The sequence below is a fragment of the Palaemon carinicauda genome, chromosome 41 (genome assembly GCF_036898095.1).
Source record: "Palaemon carinicauda isolate YSFRI2023 chromosome 41, ASM3689809v2, whole genome shotgun sequence".
Taxonomy (NCBI): domain Eukaryota; kingdom Metazoa; phylum Arthropoda; class Malacostraca; order Decapoda; family Palaemonidae; genus Palaemon; species Palaemon carinicauda.
Window position 1 is genome coordinate 44,715,726 of NC_090765.1, and position 18,838 is coordinate 44,734,563.

Genomic DNA, 18,838 nt, shown 5'->3' on the forward strand with positions numbered 1-18,838 from the left:
CCACCTGCATAGCGATCGCTGGCGTATTTTGACCGTAGGTTTTTCTGTCGAGCAACAGAGTTGCACCTTATATGATCACCGGCTAAGTTTAATATTGAAAAATGTTGTATATTGGAAATTCTCTCAGAATTTAAATTTTTCAAGTAATACTTTATAAATGTAAAGAAGTTACTTTTAAAGGTGACTATTTTCAAAAAGAAAGTTTTTTATATTCTATAAAAGTAAAGGTACAGATTGTAGGCTATAAAATTAAATAAAGTAGCAGCCCCTTTTCTTAGGAGATTTCATGTTTTGAGAAATTAGGCTTCAATATTTTTTTAGAGATTGACTGAATAGACTTTGGCACGTGTAAGATGGGCTTTTAGCAGTAATCTAACTAACCACAGAGGATGATAAGGACATGTTCAACAATAAATTAGTTATTTACTAACCAGTGGTGAGCCCTTCCCTAAGATGTAAAATTATCATTCCCCATACATATATAAGCTAAATGTGACAAAAGCATACACAAGAGCAAGACTAGCAAGTATTGATACGAATTCGTCAATAACCTATAACCTAAGAAGTAAAATTGGAAAGCACTTACCTATAGGCTTCTTTTCTCTAGAGGGCTCCCATAAAAATAATGTGAAATCATCAGATCCTGACACTAATCTTTCAACACCTCCAGCACACTTTAATGCTGCCTGGTAGCGGTTTTCTGCACAGGCTAACTTTTCTTCATCTAGAAATATATAAAGTACATGTAAAAGATTAAAAATTACATGTAAAATATCACTCTAAAAAAAAGCGATATGGAATAATGTTCGTTTGACAACTTTACCGCCATTTGTCAAAATTTGAATTTTCTTCAAGCAACCTACTCACTATAGAAAGAAGCAATTCTGTTCCACTTAGTGAAATCTAATAACATTTCTTACCTGGAAGAAATTCTGGTCTGGGTTTCATCAAAGCTTGAGGCTCAAATGCCCCAGTTCGCAATACATAGTCAGTGTTTAAGGCTAAAGTATTAACCCAATGTCCATGGCCTTGCAATGTTCGGCACAAAACACCCTGCAACAAAAATAATTCAAAGGTCAAGAATTCATATTTTCAACTCTTATACAAAAGCAAACTTAAATATTACAGCAGCAAAAATTTTCCTACACATCAACATTTACAGAGCAAGTTAAATATAAAATTTTTTAAGTAATTTCCATTTTCCTATCTACTCAAACCTGAACACTTTATAATAGATATTACTTCAACAGTGCTGCAACAGCCATTAAATCATCAAAATGCTAGTTGGGTAACAACAGGTGATGGGAGGGGAAAGCTGCACCCAAATTCCCGATAAACAATAGCCCCTTTTGTCCTAGGACTGAGAGGGGTAGTTGAAGTGGGAAATTGAATTTAAAGGAGTCAAGTTTGTATAGCTATGAAAAATACAACCTTTTTATCTTTTAAAATATGAAAACTCACTAACTGGTGGGAGGAAGTCCACAAAAGCAAAACTGGAAGGTTCTTTTCTTTCCTGGGTATTTCATCCTTTGTGGTTCCATACAGAAGATCTCCTAGCATCTAATAATACGAATGTAGCAGATATTAGGCCCTCAGCCAGCAAACTGACTTGAAAAGGATCTTCCCTTCGCTATCCATTTTTCCTTAATGTTAACAGAAGAATCATGGTCTGAGTAGGAATCTACAAAAGATCTCTGCCATGACACAAAACACTACACCGGAGAATTTTTTGTAAGTGGAGCACTAGGAACACTTATCGACACTGCAACACAGGGATCATCATTCAGGGAACAGTCTGTGCCATGTAAACCAAAGTACACTCAGCTTGAATTGGTAACTCCTTCCGAGGCTAAGAAATTACCATGAAGAAAGATGAGTTACACTGAAATCATCATCTGCCTGATCGGAAAAGTGAGAACAACACTCTATAAAGAAAGAGGCAGCTTACAGTCACCCACTCAAAAAGGTGTGCTATCTTGTACATGCAGGGTTTGAAGATTTGTATCCTATTAGGAACAAAATTCACTTCACCACATGCTTACCTTCTGGTATGCTTCCGCATACAAATAAAAGCTCTCACAAACCTAAAAAAACCAAGAATTAAGCTAAACTAACATGAGAAAAAAGATCCATCAGTTGAAACTGAAGTATCTGTTGCAACTTAAGGCAAAAGTGGCTCTTCTAGACACACAGGTGGGCAGGGCTTCCCCCACACACCACCAGTCGTTAATCTACCACCATGTTAACGACTCAATGGCTGTTACAGGACCAATGAAAATATGTCCCTATTTAAAGGATGAATGATTTACATACACATAGGAACCACTCTCAGGTACCATGAGGATGTCATTCATGCATACACTAAGCTTATTTTCTTTAAACTTTATAGTTATAAAAATGTTATTTTCATTAGTAAAATAAATTTTTGAATATACTTACCCGATAATCATGTAGCTGTCAACTCCGTTGCCCGACAGAATTCTACGGAAGGGATACGCCAGCGATCGCTATACAAGAGGGGGGTGTACTCACAAGCGCCACCTGTGGCCAGGTACTGCAGTACTTCTTGTTGACACCACCTCAATTTTTCCTCGGTCCACTGGTTCTATGGGGAGGAAGGGTGGGTCAATTAAATCATGATTATCGGGTAAGTAAATTCAAAAATTTATTTTACTAATGAAAATAACATTTTTCAATATTAATCTTACCCGATAATCATGTAGCTGATTCACACCCAGGGAGGTGGGTGAAAACCAGTGTACATGTATATCAAGAAGCTAAGTATCCCGTATTTCATATTATCAGTTATTCAAAATAACAATGAAATTATAAGTACCTGGTAAGGAAGTCGACTTGAGCCATTACTCTGCCTTAAATAAGTTCGTCTTCCTTACTGAGCGCAGCGTTCCTCTTAGGAGGCTGAACAACTCTAAGGTGCTGAAGTATCAAGGGCTGCAACCCATACTAAAGGACCTCATCACAACCTTTAACCTCGGCGCTTCTCAAGAAAGAATTGACCACCCGCCAAATCAACAAGGATGTGGAAGGCTTCTTAGCCGACCGTACAACCCATAAAAAGTATTCAAGAGAAAGGTTAAAAGGTTATGGGATTATGGGAATGTAGTGGCTGAGCCCTCGCCTACTACTGCATTCGTTGCTACGAATGGTCCCAGGGTGTAGCAGTACTCGTAAAGAGACTGGACATCTTTGAGATAGAATGATGCGAACACTGACTTGCTTCTCCAATAGGTTGCATCCATAACACTCTGCAGAGAACGGTTCTGTTTGAAGGCCACTGAAGTAGCCACAGCTCCCACTTCATGTGTCCTTACCTTCAGCAAAGCAAGGTCTTCTTCCTTCAGATGAGAATGTGCTTCCCTAATCAGAAGCCTGAATAGTAAGAAACTGAGTTCTTAGACCTTGGAAAAGAAGGTTTCTTGAAAGCACACCATAAGGCTTCTGATTGTCCTCGTAATGGTTAAGACCTTTAAAGATAGTACCTAAGAGCTCTAACTGGGCAAAGTACTCTCTCCAGTTCATTCCCCACCAAGTTGGACAGGCTTGGGATCTCGAACGACTTAGGCCAAGGACGTGAAGGAAGCTCGTTTAGCAAAAACCGAGCTGCAAGGAACATGTAGCCGTTTCAGATGTGAAAACAATGATCCTGCTGAAGGCGTGGATCTCACTTACTCTTTTAGCTGTTGTCAAGCACACGAGGAAAAGAGTTTTTAATGTGAGGTCCTAAAAAGAGGCTGATTGGAGAGGTTCAAATCTTGATGACATAAGGAACCTTAGGACCACGTCTAGATTCCAGCTTGGAGTGGACAACCGACGTTCCTTTGAGGTCTCAAAAGACCTAGGGAGGTCCTGCAGATCTTTGTTGGTGGAAAGATCCAAGCCTCTGTGGCGGAAAACCACTGCCAACATACTTCTGTAACCCTTGAGAGTAGGAGCTGAAAGGGATCTTACTTTCCTTAGATGTAACAGGAAGTCAGCAATCTGGGTTACAGTGGTACTGGTTGAGGAAACTGCATTGGTCTTGTACCAGCTACGGAAGACTTCCCCTTGAGACTGATAGATTCTGAGAGTGGATGTTCTCCTTGCTCTGGCAATCGCTCTGGCTGCCTCCTTCGAAAAGCCCCTAGCTCTTGAGAGTCTTTCGAAAGTCTGAAGGCAGTCAGACGAAGAGCGTGGAGGTTTGGGTGTACCTTCTTTACGTGAGGTTGACGTAGAAGGTTCACTCCTAGAGGAAGAGTCCTGGGAATGTCGACCAGCCATTGCAGTACCTCTATGAACCATTCTCTCGCGGGCCAGAGCGGAGCCAACCAACGTCAGCCGTGTCCCTTTGCGAGAGGAGAACTTCTGAAGTACCCTGTTGACAATCTTGAACGGCGGGAATGCATACAGGTCGAGATGGGACCAATCCAGCAGAAAAGCATCCACGTGAACTGCTGCTGGGTCTGGAATCGGAGAACAATACAACAGGAGTCTCTAGGTTATCGAGGTAGCGAACAGATCTATGGTTGGCTGACCCCACAGGGCCCAAAGTCTGCTGCAAACATTCTTGTGAAGGGTCCACTCTGTGGGGATGACCTGACCCTTCCGGCTGAGGTGATCTGCCATGACATTCATACCGCCCTGAATGAACCTCGTTACCAGCGTGAGCTTTCGATCTTTTGACCAGATGAGGAGGTCCCTTGCGATCTAGAACAACTTCCACGAAAGAGTCCCTTCCTGCTTGAAGATGTAAGCCAGGGCTGTGGTGTTGTCAGTGTCTACCTCCACCACCTTGTTAAGCTGGAGGGACTTGAAGTTTATCAAGGCCAGAAGAACCGCCAACAACTCCTTGCAATTGATGTGAAGTGTCCTTTGCTCCTGATTCCATGTTCCCGAGCATTCCTGTCCGTCCAAAGTCGCACCCCAGCCCGTGTCTGATGCGTCCGAGAGGAGACGGCGGTCGGGTTTCTGAACAGCCAGAGGTAGACTTCCTTGAGAAGAAAGCTGTTCTTACACCACGCGAGAGAAGACCTCCTCTCTTCGGAAACAGGAACTGAGACCGTCTCTAGCGTCATGTCCTTTATCCAGTGAGCAGCTAGATGATACTGAAGGGGGGGGGAGGTGGAGTCTCCCTAACACGATGAACAGGGCCAGCGATGAAAGTGTCCCTGTTAGACTCATCCACTACCTGACTGAGCATCGGTTCCTTCTCAGCATGCTCTGGATGCATTCTAGGGCTTGGAAGATCCTTGGGGCCGACGGAAAAGCCCGAAAAGCTCGACTCTGAAGATCCATACCCAGGTAGACAATGGTCTGGGATGGGACGAGCTGAGACTCCTCAAAATTGACCATAAGGCCCAGTTCCTTGGTCAGATCCATAGTCCATCTGAGAATCTCCAGACAGAGACGACTTATGGGAGCTCTTAAAAGCCAGTCGTCTGACGGAGCCGGACACAAGATCATGGTACTGCTGCACAGTCTGTGAACTGTCAACCATGGGGAAGCGAGGAAGTACAGTGACAACCCGAAGCTGTCTAGACTGTCTGGGTCGTACAGACAACTCCTTATCGGGTTGCTGAGGTTGCCGCACTGCGTCACAACAAGTCACTTCTGCTGGTTGTTGAACGTCTTCCCAGTGACACACTGACTCCGTAAACAAAAAAATCCTCTAACAAGGACTAAGCTTGGACTGCATGTCTTGCAACACAGATCAAGGTCTATGGGAGCAGGTGTGGTAACAGACGGGGTTAGCGACTGAAGTGGAACCATTACCTTCCCTGGAAGCATGTTATGCTTAAATAAAAGTCCATAGGGGGCTACGCAGCTAAAGGCTCCTCTCCAAATGACAGAGTCCTCAAGGGAATATCAGAAGGAGGGAGAAAAGCACTTTCTCATCTACAGGGACCATATCCGAGAAAACCTAAGTTCTCTCAGTGAGGGTTTCACTGGTGCAAAAGCAGCAGACTAGAAGGCAACGTTATGAAACTGCTTGACAGTCTAGTGAGTTGGCAACAACCAAAGATGTGTGACTGAGAAGCATGCGGTAAGGTATGCAGAGCATGCTGTATGCAGAGCATGCTGTATGCACAGCATGCTGTATGCAGAGCATGCTGTATGTAGAGCATGCTGTAAGGTAAGCAGAGCATGTTGCATGGCGTGTAACATTTCTCAGAAATTCCATGACCAGTGCTAGATTGAGTAATATCGCATTACTGTCTATTGAAAGTGCACGTGCCGAGGGAATTGAATTAGACTGTTTTGTTGATGAATTTGATAGCCGGCTAATCGTAGAATTAAGCTGCACTAAATATACGTACTATAATCTACTTCACCTCAGGAAGGGGAAACTCGCCCTGTTGGCAACACTGCATTATTTCATGCATGCTTGCAAGGGGTTTTAATATCAACATAAAATTTACATTACATTCATAACTCATGATTCATTTTTGTTTTGAAGATCTTTTTGCCATATTTTGCGATTTTGTTAAAAATATATTGCAAGGAAAACATATATATTTTTTTATTTAAGTAATACGAATAACCTCCATTATCATAATGTTTGTGTAGGCATACATGTATATGATTACAAATGCAAGTTATGAAAGTAATGAGGTGTTATTATTGTCATTTGTTATTTCAAAGTTGAATGGGAAGAGGCTCAAGTTGAGGAGAAAGTGGCAGATGCATGCGTTGAGGTGGCTGACTCATAGCATGAAGTTCCTGCCTCAAGAGTTGCGCTTGCCTCAAGGGTTGAGGTTCTTGAGGTGTGAGCTGCGAGAGTTGAGGTAGCGGCTGCACAGAACGCAGTTCCTGTCTCACGAGTTGAGGTTCCTGAGGAGCTAGCCTCAAGAGTTGAGGCTCTCGCCTTGAGGAAAGTTGAGGTAGCAGCTGCGAGAGCTGAGGTGGCTGCCTCAAGGATGGTAGAGGTTGTCGTACCTCAAGAGGTTGTTGCCTCGAAGATGGTCTAACTGTAAGAAAATCTTGCCTCAAGGCATAAGACTCCTGCTCCCATTGTTGAGGTTGCCTTAAGGAAGGTTGAGGTTGCTGCACAACGCTGGTAATTGGCAACTCCGAACGCGGTAAGGTAGCTTGAGGAACCTCAACTTCGTACGCCTGGCAGACTGGACTGCGGTGAGGCGGAGCGCTCGCAGGAGAAGGCGTAACCTTCTCAGCCTGAAACTCACGCATTAAGACCACAAGCTGCGACTGCATGGACTGCAGCAAAGTCATCTTGGGATCAACAGACGATAAGGTCTGTTGAGGCAAAGCCTTAACAGAAGATGAGGTCTGTTGAGGCATCGCCTTACCTCTCTTAGGAGGTGTGCAGTCACCTGATGACTGCGGAGAGTCAGAGCTAACCCAATGACTGCATCCGGGTTGTTGAACTCTAGAGGTCTGGACTTTACGTTTAAGAGGTCTTGAGACCTGAGTCCAGCGTTTTCTCCCCGAAATTTCTTCTGCAGACGAGCAAAATAAGGGCTCAATCGTCTGCGGGTGGGAGTGACGGTCTCTGTAAGACACGCCCGCAACCACCGAGGATACTTCTGTGCGCCGATCAAGGCCTGCCGAACCCTTTTGCCCTTCGACATTGCTTCTCCCCTGGGCTTGGGAGCTTGCAAGAGGTCCCGGACTGGGAGGACGACTGGCACGCACAGAAGAACCCTCACGCACAACACTGACACACTTTGCGCTAATCACTTATCACTTTTGATTTTCTGTTTGCACTTATTTCACTGAACTCGAAACTTTAAGTGGTTTGTACCTGAAACACGCAATTCTATCCTTCCTTAAAAGTTAGTAATTGCGAAAACAGAATTACAATGTAACAGAAAAATCTAATGAAAGATAAATAATTCAGTGGCTGGAAAGAGACTAAACACTAGATCAAATAAACAACGTTTAAAATCTCTCACCGCATAAAGCTTGAGAACAAGAATAAAACTCTAGAAACGTTTACCTTCTTCCCCTAAAGAGACTAGGGAGAAGAGCAAAAACGATAACCACGTTACTCGCTTGAACGAAACGTTTATCCAGCTCTCTCCCCCTCCGTCTCTATCTCTCTCTCTCTCTAGACTTAGAACCTGAGAGAAGAGCCCAATCATATATATCGTTAAAACATATTATTGTTAAAGGAAAAAAACTGAAAAATTTCCCAAATAAAAAGTTCCTTTATTAGAATTAAAACCATTAATCTAAGAAAGAATGAACAAAACGCTAGAAACGGTTACTCTTACTGCAACGTGACACCGTGAAAATTCTCTCTCTATCGTAACGATAGAGCGCAAGTTGAACGTTCTGAACGTCAACAACTGCAGAGACAATACAAAACGTTAGTTCAACTTTGAAAACAGTACGAGACTATCAAAGAAATTCTTTCAAAAACATTAAAATAGCATAATATGTTAACAGGTAAAACCGAAATGACGGGCTCAATGTTAATTAACTTCGATACCAAGAAAAGACCGCCTACTATTAGGAAAGGTCGAATATAAACAAATATAAAAATTAATTTTAATAAGTTTATAATAAAAGGAAGTTAATCGAAGAGGCCTATAAAAGGCGGAGAGATATAAAATAAATCTAAAACTTTTGTTAAGCAAAATTAAGAAAGAGAGTCTATACTCTCTTAGACACCAACACTTCCGTCTAAGGGAAGGGTCAGCCATTTAAAAGTGAAAGAGAGTTCATACTCTCTTCGTCACCATAATTAATCAAATTAATTCCAAAAGCTAGCTAAGCTAATGATAAAACTTCCTGAATAGCGAAAGCTAAACTCTAGAGCAAATACATCACCAAATCGTGAGCAAAAAACTCCAAAATTATAAGCGTATCCATGAACGTCTTGCTGGAAGCACGACAGAGGAAAAATTGAGGTGGTGTCAACAAGAAGTACTGCAGTACCTGGCCACAGGTGGCGCTTGTGAGTACACCCCCCTCTTGTATAGCGATCGCTGGCGTATCCCTTCCGTAGAATTCTGTCGGGCAACGGAGTTGACAGCTACATGATTATCGGGTAAGATTAATATTGAAAAAGTAGGGTACTATATTCAAGAGGCCCTCTTAATTGTATATATGGCACGATACTATTATAATGATGTCAGTAATTCTAATTTTAAATTAGAATAATAAAAAACTTACATCAGATGCTCTCCACACTTTAATGGTCCTATCCTGTGAAGCAGAGAATATTAACCCCTCACCTCCCCATCTCAGTGCTGTAACACTTTTGACATGATTTGACAGCACCTGTAAATATAAAAAAACAACAATGAATGCAAGACACGAATAAGAAAGTTTATGTGGTGATGTTTCATCAAATGTCAATTAAAAAAGTTTAACCACAAGAAAAGTTGAAATGCATCATTACCCTTTCACATGAACCAGTTTGTATGTTCCATATTCGAATATCTCCATCCTTCCCTGATGAAGCTACCCTTGAACACTGTGGATGGTCAGATAAATGAAGGGGTTCCCAGCACAGAGCTGTAATCCACTGTTTGTGCCCTGATAATGTTCGCACTGCCTGTAAATAAGATACAAATTAGCTTAACACTAGAGCATGTACAAAAAGGTTATCATTGTTACAAGGTTTTTTAATAATTCACAAGGTATAAAAGAGAGACAACCCACAAAAAAAAAATTGCTGCATATAATTCTTAAGAAAATTATAATTCTATAAATATTAATATAATTACAGTATGTTTCAAAGTAATTTAAAAAAAAAAAACATTACAGCTTGCTTTACTGGATTTAAAAAATATTCTGAGAGAATCAATACATTAAATGGTGACATTCATATTTTCAAAATAATACCTTTCCAGTTTTTGGGTCCCAGACAATAACTTGACCAGTTTTACAGCCTGATGCTAAATGCAACCCATCAGGAGACCAAGCTGTGATCAATACCCAATGTCGGTGAGCTGTAAATACAAAGATATTTACAAGATAAAAACAAACTAAGATGCAATCAAAGATCTGCTTATCATTCTTTTTGAATTTCCTAGATATAATACTTTCACAGTACTTAGCATTATGACCAAATTCTCTTACGACAAGAATATGACATTGTTCAAAGCCTAGAAAAAAATATTAAACTTGGTGCTTGAAAACAGCAGATATTCATACCATTATATGTAACTTTAGACTTCAATCAGAATGGTTATTCATCTTGAAAAATTGTAGTCTACATTCTAAATCTGAGGTATAATTACATGAATAAAGAATAAAAAAAATTTTACTTCAAAGTAATTTGTATTTTATCTAATTATATAAACCGGAGTCCTTGAATATGAGTATGATTTCAGTGTAGCTGGGACTCAGCTGTTAAAATTTATTATGAGGTGTCTGTAGTTACAGGCAGATGGCAGGGTAGACCTGTCCTCTTGCCAGCACAGTGAGTAACCACTTTGACCTTTACCTAATTAGTGAGAGGGGGGGGAGGACGAGGCAGGAAATAATACTTAAAGGACTCAAGTTTGTATACTGTAGTTACAAAAAATAGAAATTACTTTAAAATATTTTGATTTGTTACTACATGTATAAAAGCCATAGTCCTTTAATAAGAGAATTAAGTAGTGATGGGCGAGGTTCCTGTCATGCTACAGGCAGTCACCGAAGAACACCTGTCCAAAAAGGATTTATTTGAGGAGTGTAGTAATGGGGTTTTCTGCCCTTGAGTCCATTCTCTCATCATATGGAGGAAGGGGGAGATACTTCTATATTTACTTGTACAAAAAATTTGCTTAGTACAAAAGCTTACATGCATCAATGTCCAATCAAGTGAAAAAAGGCACAACTGTTGCACCCTAAGAGAGGGGAAAAGAAAGAGGAAAAGGGGAGACATTCTTACCCCTAAAGTAGACTTTCTTTGTAACTGTTCTTAGACGAGATACTACTTGTCCCATAATGAAGCTAGGTTTGCTACACAACCTACTGAACTGGTGTATGCTGTTAAACAGGAACAAAAAGTGCACACTGTAACGGCAAAAACAGTACACAGAAACTGACAGTCAGCTACAGTTATTGGAAAAACTGCAAAACCTTTAATAATAACTAGAGGAAAAATTAAAATTAAAACAGCCAGTTGAGGACACCTGAAGTATGTATACTATCTGGCGACAGAAAATAATGTGGCTACTTAGTGTGCTGGCAGAGGGAGCCTTCCTCGCCACCTTCCAGTAACTACTGACACCTTGTTATAATCTTAACCGCCGAGTTCCAGCTACTATAAAAAAAAAAAACACTCATATTAAATAACAAGGGTTTGTATCCGTGTAAAAGCAAATCTTTCTTACCTTTCCCAACAAAATGAGGAGTTTCTGTGTTGATGTCCCAAAATCGTACCGTGGTGTCCCCTGAACCAGATGCCATGTGCTGACCATCAGGACTGAATGACGCACACAAAATGGCTTCAGCATGTCCAGGAAGGGAAGATGTGCACCTGAATATTAAATGCAAAAAGTAATTTGCTACTTTCCTTTTCCTTTCAAAAGTCAAAGCATTTGGGTTAAACTTTATTCAACTTGCTCAAATCATATATTTAGGATGAATGTCTTATCATAAAGAAAACTTAGTACTGTATAACTAAAGCAATTACTCCAAATATTTATTCAATCATACTACAACTTGTCTAATGAAAATATGTTTAATATCAATAATAATTACATCTTTGTTTACCTCCTCGTAATTTTACTTTCACCATTTCTTTATACACTTAATATCTTTTTTGTACTAGGTCATTTTCAACTACTGCAATGTGAAGGTCTGTACTTAAAAATCTAAAGAATGTAGTTTACTTTATTCTCATATTATTTCATTAATCATAGCCAATATCAACTCAACAAACCAACCATAAATAGTAACTTTTAGGTGATCATTTCATGAAGGGTAAAGTGTGCCTCCTTTGGCCATTACAGTACTAAACATTCAATTATTTCATGTCCTCAGTCTCAAGCTCTGCAAATATAAGCCGGTATCACTATATATGGACAAATCTAGAGGAATGTAAATAGAGACACTAAGTTATCCTCCCCATCGTAAGGAAGATGAAGTTGCTTTTTGGCAGAACATAGCCTGCCAGAAAAGTACTTTGACTCCTAACTGACCAGTCTTAGTTATTTGATCAGCACGCAACGGTTATGGCTCCTTCATCTCCTCAAAGGAGAGTAAGAGAAGGTAGAAAGGGCCCGTCATTTCAACTTTCCTAGAAACTTATGCCAAGTTTGTTACCGTAGCAAAGATGCAGACTTGTCCCTTGCAGGAGCTGGGAGAGTTACACAACTACTTAGCAACCATCATAGGACACAAGAAATTATATCCAAGACCTTCAAACTACATTCTAAAAGTAATGAAACAAAGTTGGTCTGAAACCTCTCAGACACTACCTTCAGCTCAAGGTAAGCTGATATGTAACCTGGGAGGATATTGAAAGAGCAAGACTTATGAGTTCCTCCTCAAAATGGTATATGTCTGTAAAGACCTCAAGTGCCTCTGCCGTAAGAAGGCATGTCCTGCTAGTGCTACGAGAAGGCTGTGACACTTGAGTGCAAGATGTCTATTCCTCTAAGTAGCATGCCCGGCCAGTCCAGGACCTCAGACATCTTGACAAAAGCCCCTTAGAGGAATAAGATAAAAAAATTTACTGGGTATTTGTAACATTTCATGACTATAAAAGTGTCAAAACCTGCTTCCCAATGAGGTTCACATGAAAAGAAAGCCTGCAAATCTACCTCCTGCCTAAGCAGGAATGAGAGACAGTTTTGAGAGCTAGGTCCCTATGCCTTCTTCAGTTTCACAAGTGGTGCATATGCCCTGAGAATAGTGTCCATCCCATCCTAGACCCTATATCTCAGGGAAGGACCACTCAAAAATCTCTGTGAGCACAAACTGGTCACCCTAAGAGGAGATCTCCAAACTCTACTGAGTTTCTGCTTCAGCAGAGGAAGGGAGTTTACGATCTGAAGATGCTATGGTCGCGACCAAAGACATATCCTATATGACTTCCCTTGCAGAAAAGGCCCAAGAAAAATCTCTCTGGGGAGTTACCCGAAGAGCAAGCAAAACGGGAACTACAGGTAGAGTAATCCTTACTCTTCCTAATCACACGTTATTAATGATCTGACAGCATAGGACTGCTCAGCTTCCACATACGTAACAGCAAAAACTGTAACAATGGGTTATCAATTCGATGACAAGACCCAAGGAATCGATCGGCAACTGAGTTAGGCCATCAGGGAAGGGACACACTTATTGTGTGAAAGCAGGAATGGAGAAGCTAAGCGAGAAACTTTCCTCTTACCTGTCCAATAAAGACAGGCTGGGAGCCATTGTATTGGGCTCAAGATCCATTAACTGGACCCGAAGAATTTGCCAGAGGGTGAATGCTCCCTCAGAGAGGAGGGGAAACAGTTTCTCTGGGGTCAGAGGTTTTCTTATGTTCCAACAAGAACAATGTAGAAGCTTATATACTTGGCCTTATCTAGTCTATGGAATCATTTCCTTAAACCCAAGGTAGAAGGCAGTGGGTGAAATCCATCACTCCCTCCTACTGGAGAAGAGTGCTAAGTCCCAAAGAACTTCATGTGAGAGACCTCCTTAATGGCTTCTCCAGCCTCTTTTTCCCCTCTTCTGATAAGAAGTTTCTGAAGAGGAGAAGGAAGAATAAGAACTGAACTTACATCTCCATTACCAAAGTCCTTGCTACCACGAGTGATTAGGAGTTCCTACTGAACAAGCGAGTTGCCACCCTGAGTTTGTAGAGGGGAGTATTAAGAAGCTTCCCAATAGCACAGCCTTCTTAGGTACATTCTTACGTTACTCGGATGGGAGTCTTGATCTCATCAAAAAAAGGCTCTGAATGAAACACTCTAAAGGGTAAAGCTGGCATTCAAGTGAACAATCACGTGGCCACCTGAGGAACGAAGCTTATGGGAATGTAAGCACAGTCATCTACTCTGGAAACTGAAGAAAATCCAACTGAACACAGTCTGAAAGAAACGGTTCACATGAAAGGGGTACAGAACCATCCCTCCTTCTCATGACGCCCCTTACTAGCCAACAGAAGAGAAATGGACGATGGTCATCCCAGCTTCTAGCATGAGAATCAAGGATTGTTCCACCTCTGCTGCCATGACCAAAGATGAAACCTGAAAACCTGACAAAGAGGTACTGTCACTATGTCTCATACTTCTGTGTTGCTCCCCCACCTTTATCATTCTAAACCCTTCCTCGACTGAGCCTGGAAAGAGATATGGGAAGCATAGAAGGAACAGAGCCCACCTTCTTCCATAGGAAGAAGCTGCTGGTGAACCTTCTTGAAATATGACCCCCTCTTGAATCTTAGGTGATTAATGAGGTTTATCAAAAGTATTCCCAAGGAGTGTACTATTTTTTATGCTCATTTCTAGAAATGAAAGGTTCAGCAGAAAATTTTGCTGTTATCTGCTCCACTACAGTGTGAATACAGACTTACAGGCAACCAAATCTTTTGCAAAACATTATTTGAATAAATCTTGATTGGCCTTTAGATTTTGGATTCTGCACCAATAGTAGTGGTAATTTATAACAGACATATCTTTGTATAGTTGGTATAGTTTTTGCTTTTATTGTTTGTAAAAAAATCTATGGTGGTTCAGTGGGAAGGTTTGTTACAATACTTCAGGAAGGTTCAAGTTGTACAGAAGGTAAACCTAAGAAAATTATTAAGCATTCCATAATCACAGTAAATATGGAATGTTAATGATGTTTATAAGATACCTGTATATCAAGTCAATTTGAGTATGATTCAATTGCGAAATTATTTATATTTTATCTCTTCATCAAGTACCCACCTCCAATACTATTTGGAAGTCAGCATAATGACTAACAGGTAAGATTCATTTAAATAAATGGAATTTTTATAATAAAATTTATCACTTAAATAATAAGTTACCTAACAATCATTTATTTCCTCCCCCTCTTTTACCAATGTCAAAAGATTAGGCCATGTACAGGTCTGTGACAACTCTGATTATATGAAGAACATTTTATAACTAGGCAATTGGGTGATGTTCCTCCTGTGGCACCATCTATTGGGACGACTAGGCATCACAGGGAGGGGGAGATGGGAGAGGCAAAAAATTTTCTGTTTTATTTAATAAAGGGCAGGAAGTCAGAGCGTTCCATTATTAAAGAATGATGACCACCACGAAGACATATGATTCAACAATTAAAGAATGATGACCACCACGAAGACATATGATTCAACAATTAAAGAATGATGACCACCACGAAGACATATGATTCAACAATTAAAGAATGATGACCACCACGAAGACATATGATTCAACAATTAAAGAATGATGACCACCACGAAGACATATGATTCAACAATTAAAGAATGATGACCACCACGAAGACATATGATTCAACAATTAAAGAATGATAAATACCAGTAAAAAAACTAAATAATGAATTGTATTATCAAAATTCCAATGCTGTTTGATATCTTAATTTACCTTCCCATACCTTGTTTTACTTACCTCATAATCTTACCATATACTAAAACTCTACATAAACCATATGAAGCTTAGATTTTAACAAAACAAATCCCACTACGACAGAATACCATACAAGATTTTAACCCTTTTACCCCCAGGCTATTTGGAAATTTCCAACCCTTAACCCCCAGGGGGTTATTTTTTTCCCAGCACATTTTGCAGTATATTTTTTTTTAAATTGCTCTAACAGCCTTAATTTTTGTCACAGAGAGGTCAGGTTGGTCTCATTCTCTTGGAAAATGCCTGAATTTTCTCAAAAAATTATCAAAAATATGAAAAAAAAAAATTTTATAGCATTTTTTTGCAAGGACGTACCGGTACGTCCATGGGGGTAAAGGGATGGCTTTTGTGAAACGTACCAGTACGTCCTTTGTGGGTAAAAGGGTTAATTATACAGAAAAATGCTTGTGGAAAGAAAGTAACTTACCTTGTAACTGCTCTTACTCTGAATACTGCCTGAGGTTGGTATAATATAGTCATCACCTTTTCCTCACTTGTTGATTCATCTAAGACGCCTGCAAGGTCATCAGTAACTTCATTTTCATTTACAAAAAAGCTGTATGGTGTATTTTCTTCCTGGAAATTTACCAATCTCATCAAAATATAATACTGTACTGTCATATCAGTTCATTACTTCATTACACAAAGGAAATATACTTATACAAATCAAATATCTTTATCATTTCCAGCCTTTCAAAATCAATCTTTATTATACTAAACAAGCAAAAAATGGCTGAGATCCGTTATTCTGCTTATTTGAAAGTGAGAGAAGTCCATAAAACAATTCTTTAAGACTAGAAAATTTTCTGAAAAAAAAAAAATGATATTTTGATTATAAAATAAATTTTTGAATATACTTACCCGGTGAATATATAGCTGCAACTCTGTTGCTCGACAGACAACTCTACGGAAAAACTCGCCAGCGATCGCTACACAGGTTGCGGGTGTGCCCAACAGCGTAATCTGTCGACCAGATACCCAGCTCTTATGTAAACAAAGACTCAATTTTCTCCTCGTCCCACTGCGTCTCTATTGGGGAGGAAGGGAGGGTCATTTAATTTATATTCATGGGGTAAGTATATTCAAAAATTTATTTTATAATCAAAATATCATTTTTAAATATTTAACTTAGCCGGTGAATATATAGCTGATTCACACCCAGGATGGTGGGTAGAGACCAGTAATATATGTTTACATTTTATGAGCTAAGAGTTTTTTTATTTCATTTTAGAAGTTATCAAAATAACGAAAACAAAATAAATAGGTACCTGGTAAGGAAGTCGACTTGAACAATTACTTTGCCTTTTAAGTACGTCTTCCTTACGGAGCCTCGCGATCCTCTTAGGATGCTGATCGACCCCTAGGAGCTGAAGTATCAAGGGTTGTAACCCATACAACAGGACCTCATCAAACCCCTAATCTAGGCGCTCTCAAGAAATGACTTTGACCACCCGCCAAATCAACCAGGATGCGAAAGGCTTCTTAGCCTTCCGGACAACCCAAAAAACAACATTAAAAAAACATTTCAAGAGAAAGATTAAAAGGGTATGGAATTAGGGAATTGTAGTGGTTGAGCCCTCACCCACTACTGCACTCGCTGCTACGAATGGTCCCAGTGTGTAGCAGTCCTGGACATCCTTTAGATAAAAAGACGCGAACACTGACTTGCTTCTCCAATAGGTTGCGTCCATTAAACTTCGCAGAGATCTATTTTGCTTAAAGGCCACGGAAGTTGCGACAGCTCTAACTTCGTGTGTCCTCACCTTAAGCAAAGCTTGGTCTTCCTCACTCAGATGTGAATGAGCTTCTCGTATTAACAGTCTGATAAAGTAGGATAAAGCATTCTTTGACATAGGCAAAGATGGTTTCTTAACTGAACACCATAAAGCTTCAGATTGGCCTCGTAAAGGTTTAGTGCACTTTAAATAGAACTTAAGAGCTCTCACAGGGCATAAGACTCTTTCTAGTTCATTGCCTACAATCTTCGATAAGCTGGGAATATCGAACGATTTAGGCCAAGGTCGAGAAGGCAGCTCATTTTTGGCTAGAAAACCAAGTTGTAGCGAACATGTGGCTTTTTCTGACGAAAATCCGATGTTCTTGCTGAAGGCATGAATCTCACTGACTCTTTTAGCTGAGGCTAAGCATACCAGGAAAAGTGTCTTTAAAGTGAGATCTTTCAGGGAGGCTGATTGTAGCGGCTCAAACCTGTCTGACATGAGGAATCTTAGTACCACGTCTAAATTCCAACCAGGTGTAACCAAACGACGCTCCTTAGTGGTCTCAAAAGACTTAAGGAGGTCCTGAAGATCTTTATTGTTGGAAAGATCTAAGCCTCTATGCCGGAAGACCGATGCCAACATGCTTCTGTAGCCCTTGATAGTGGGAGCTGAAAGGGATCGTCCTTTTCTCAGGTATAAGAGAAAGTCAGCTATTTGAGCTACAGAGGTACTGGTTTAGGATACAGAGACTGACTTGCACCAGTCTCGGAAGACTTCCCACTTCGATTGGTAGACTCTAAGGGTGGATGCTCTCCTTGCTCTAGCAATCGCACTGGCTGCCTCCTTCGAAAAGCCTCTAGCTCTCGAGAGTCTTTCGATAGTCTGAAGGCAGTCAGACGAAGAGCGAGGAGGCTTTGGTGTACCTTCTTTACGTGTGGCTGACGTAGAAGGTCCACCCTTAGAGGAAGACTTCTGGGAACGTCTACTAGCCATCGAAGTACCTCGGTGAACCATTCTCTCGCGGGCCAGAGGGGAGCAACTAGCGTCAACCTTGTCCCTTCGTGAGAGGTGAACTTCTGCAGTACCTTGTTGACAATCTTGAACGGTGGGAATGCATATAGATCTAGATGTGACCAATCTAGTAGAAAGGCATCTATATGTATTGCTGCTGGGTCCGGGACTGGTGAGCAATAGATTGGGAGCCTCTTGGTCAGCGAGGTTGCAAAGAGATCTATGGTTGGTTGGCCCCAAGTGGCCCAAAGTCTCTTGCATACATCCTTGTGGAGGGTCCATACTGTTGGAATTACTTGCCCTTTCCGACTGAGACAATCTGCCATGACATTCAAGTTGCCTTGGATGAACCTCGTTACTAGTGAGATGTCTTGACCTTTTGACCAGATGAGCAGGTCCCTTGCGATCTCGTACAACGTCAGTGAGTGGGTCCCTCCTTGCTTGGAGATGTACGCCAAGGCAGTGGTGTTGTCCGAGTTCACTTCCACCACTTTGCCTCGAAGGAGAGACCTGAAGCTTTTCAAGGCCAGATGTACTGCCAGCAGCTCCTTGCAGTTGATATGCATGATCCTC

At 40.7% G+C, this 18,838-nt stretch overlaps 1 protein-coding gene across 1 annotated transcript in view; it reads right to left on the bottom strand.

The window, feature by feature from the left end:
- Nle (notchless) overlaps positions 1-18,838 on the bottom strand; it is an 83,194-nt gene that overhangs the window by 17,137 nt on the left and 47,219 nt on the right. Inside the window, exons 4-10 of the mRNA XM_068364599.1 lie at positions 15,961-16,109; positions 11,292-11,437; positions 9,811-9,917; positions 9,365-9,520; positions 9,136-9,243; positions 921-1,053; positions 587-724 (exon numbers count right to left, since the gene is read on the bottom strand). Of these exons, the coding sequence (XP_068220700.1) occupies positions 587-724; positions 921-1,053; positions 9,136-9,243; positions 9,365-9,520; positions 9,811-9,917; positions 11,292-11,437; positions 15,961-16,109 (937 nt within the window). The remainder of the gene's footprint in view (positions 1-586; positions 725-920; positions 1,054-9,135; positions 9,244-9,364; positions 9,521-9,810; positions 9,918-11,291; positions 11,438-15,960; positions 16,110-18,838) is intronic.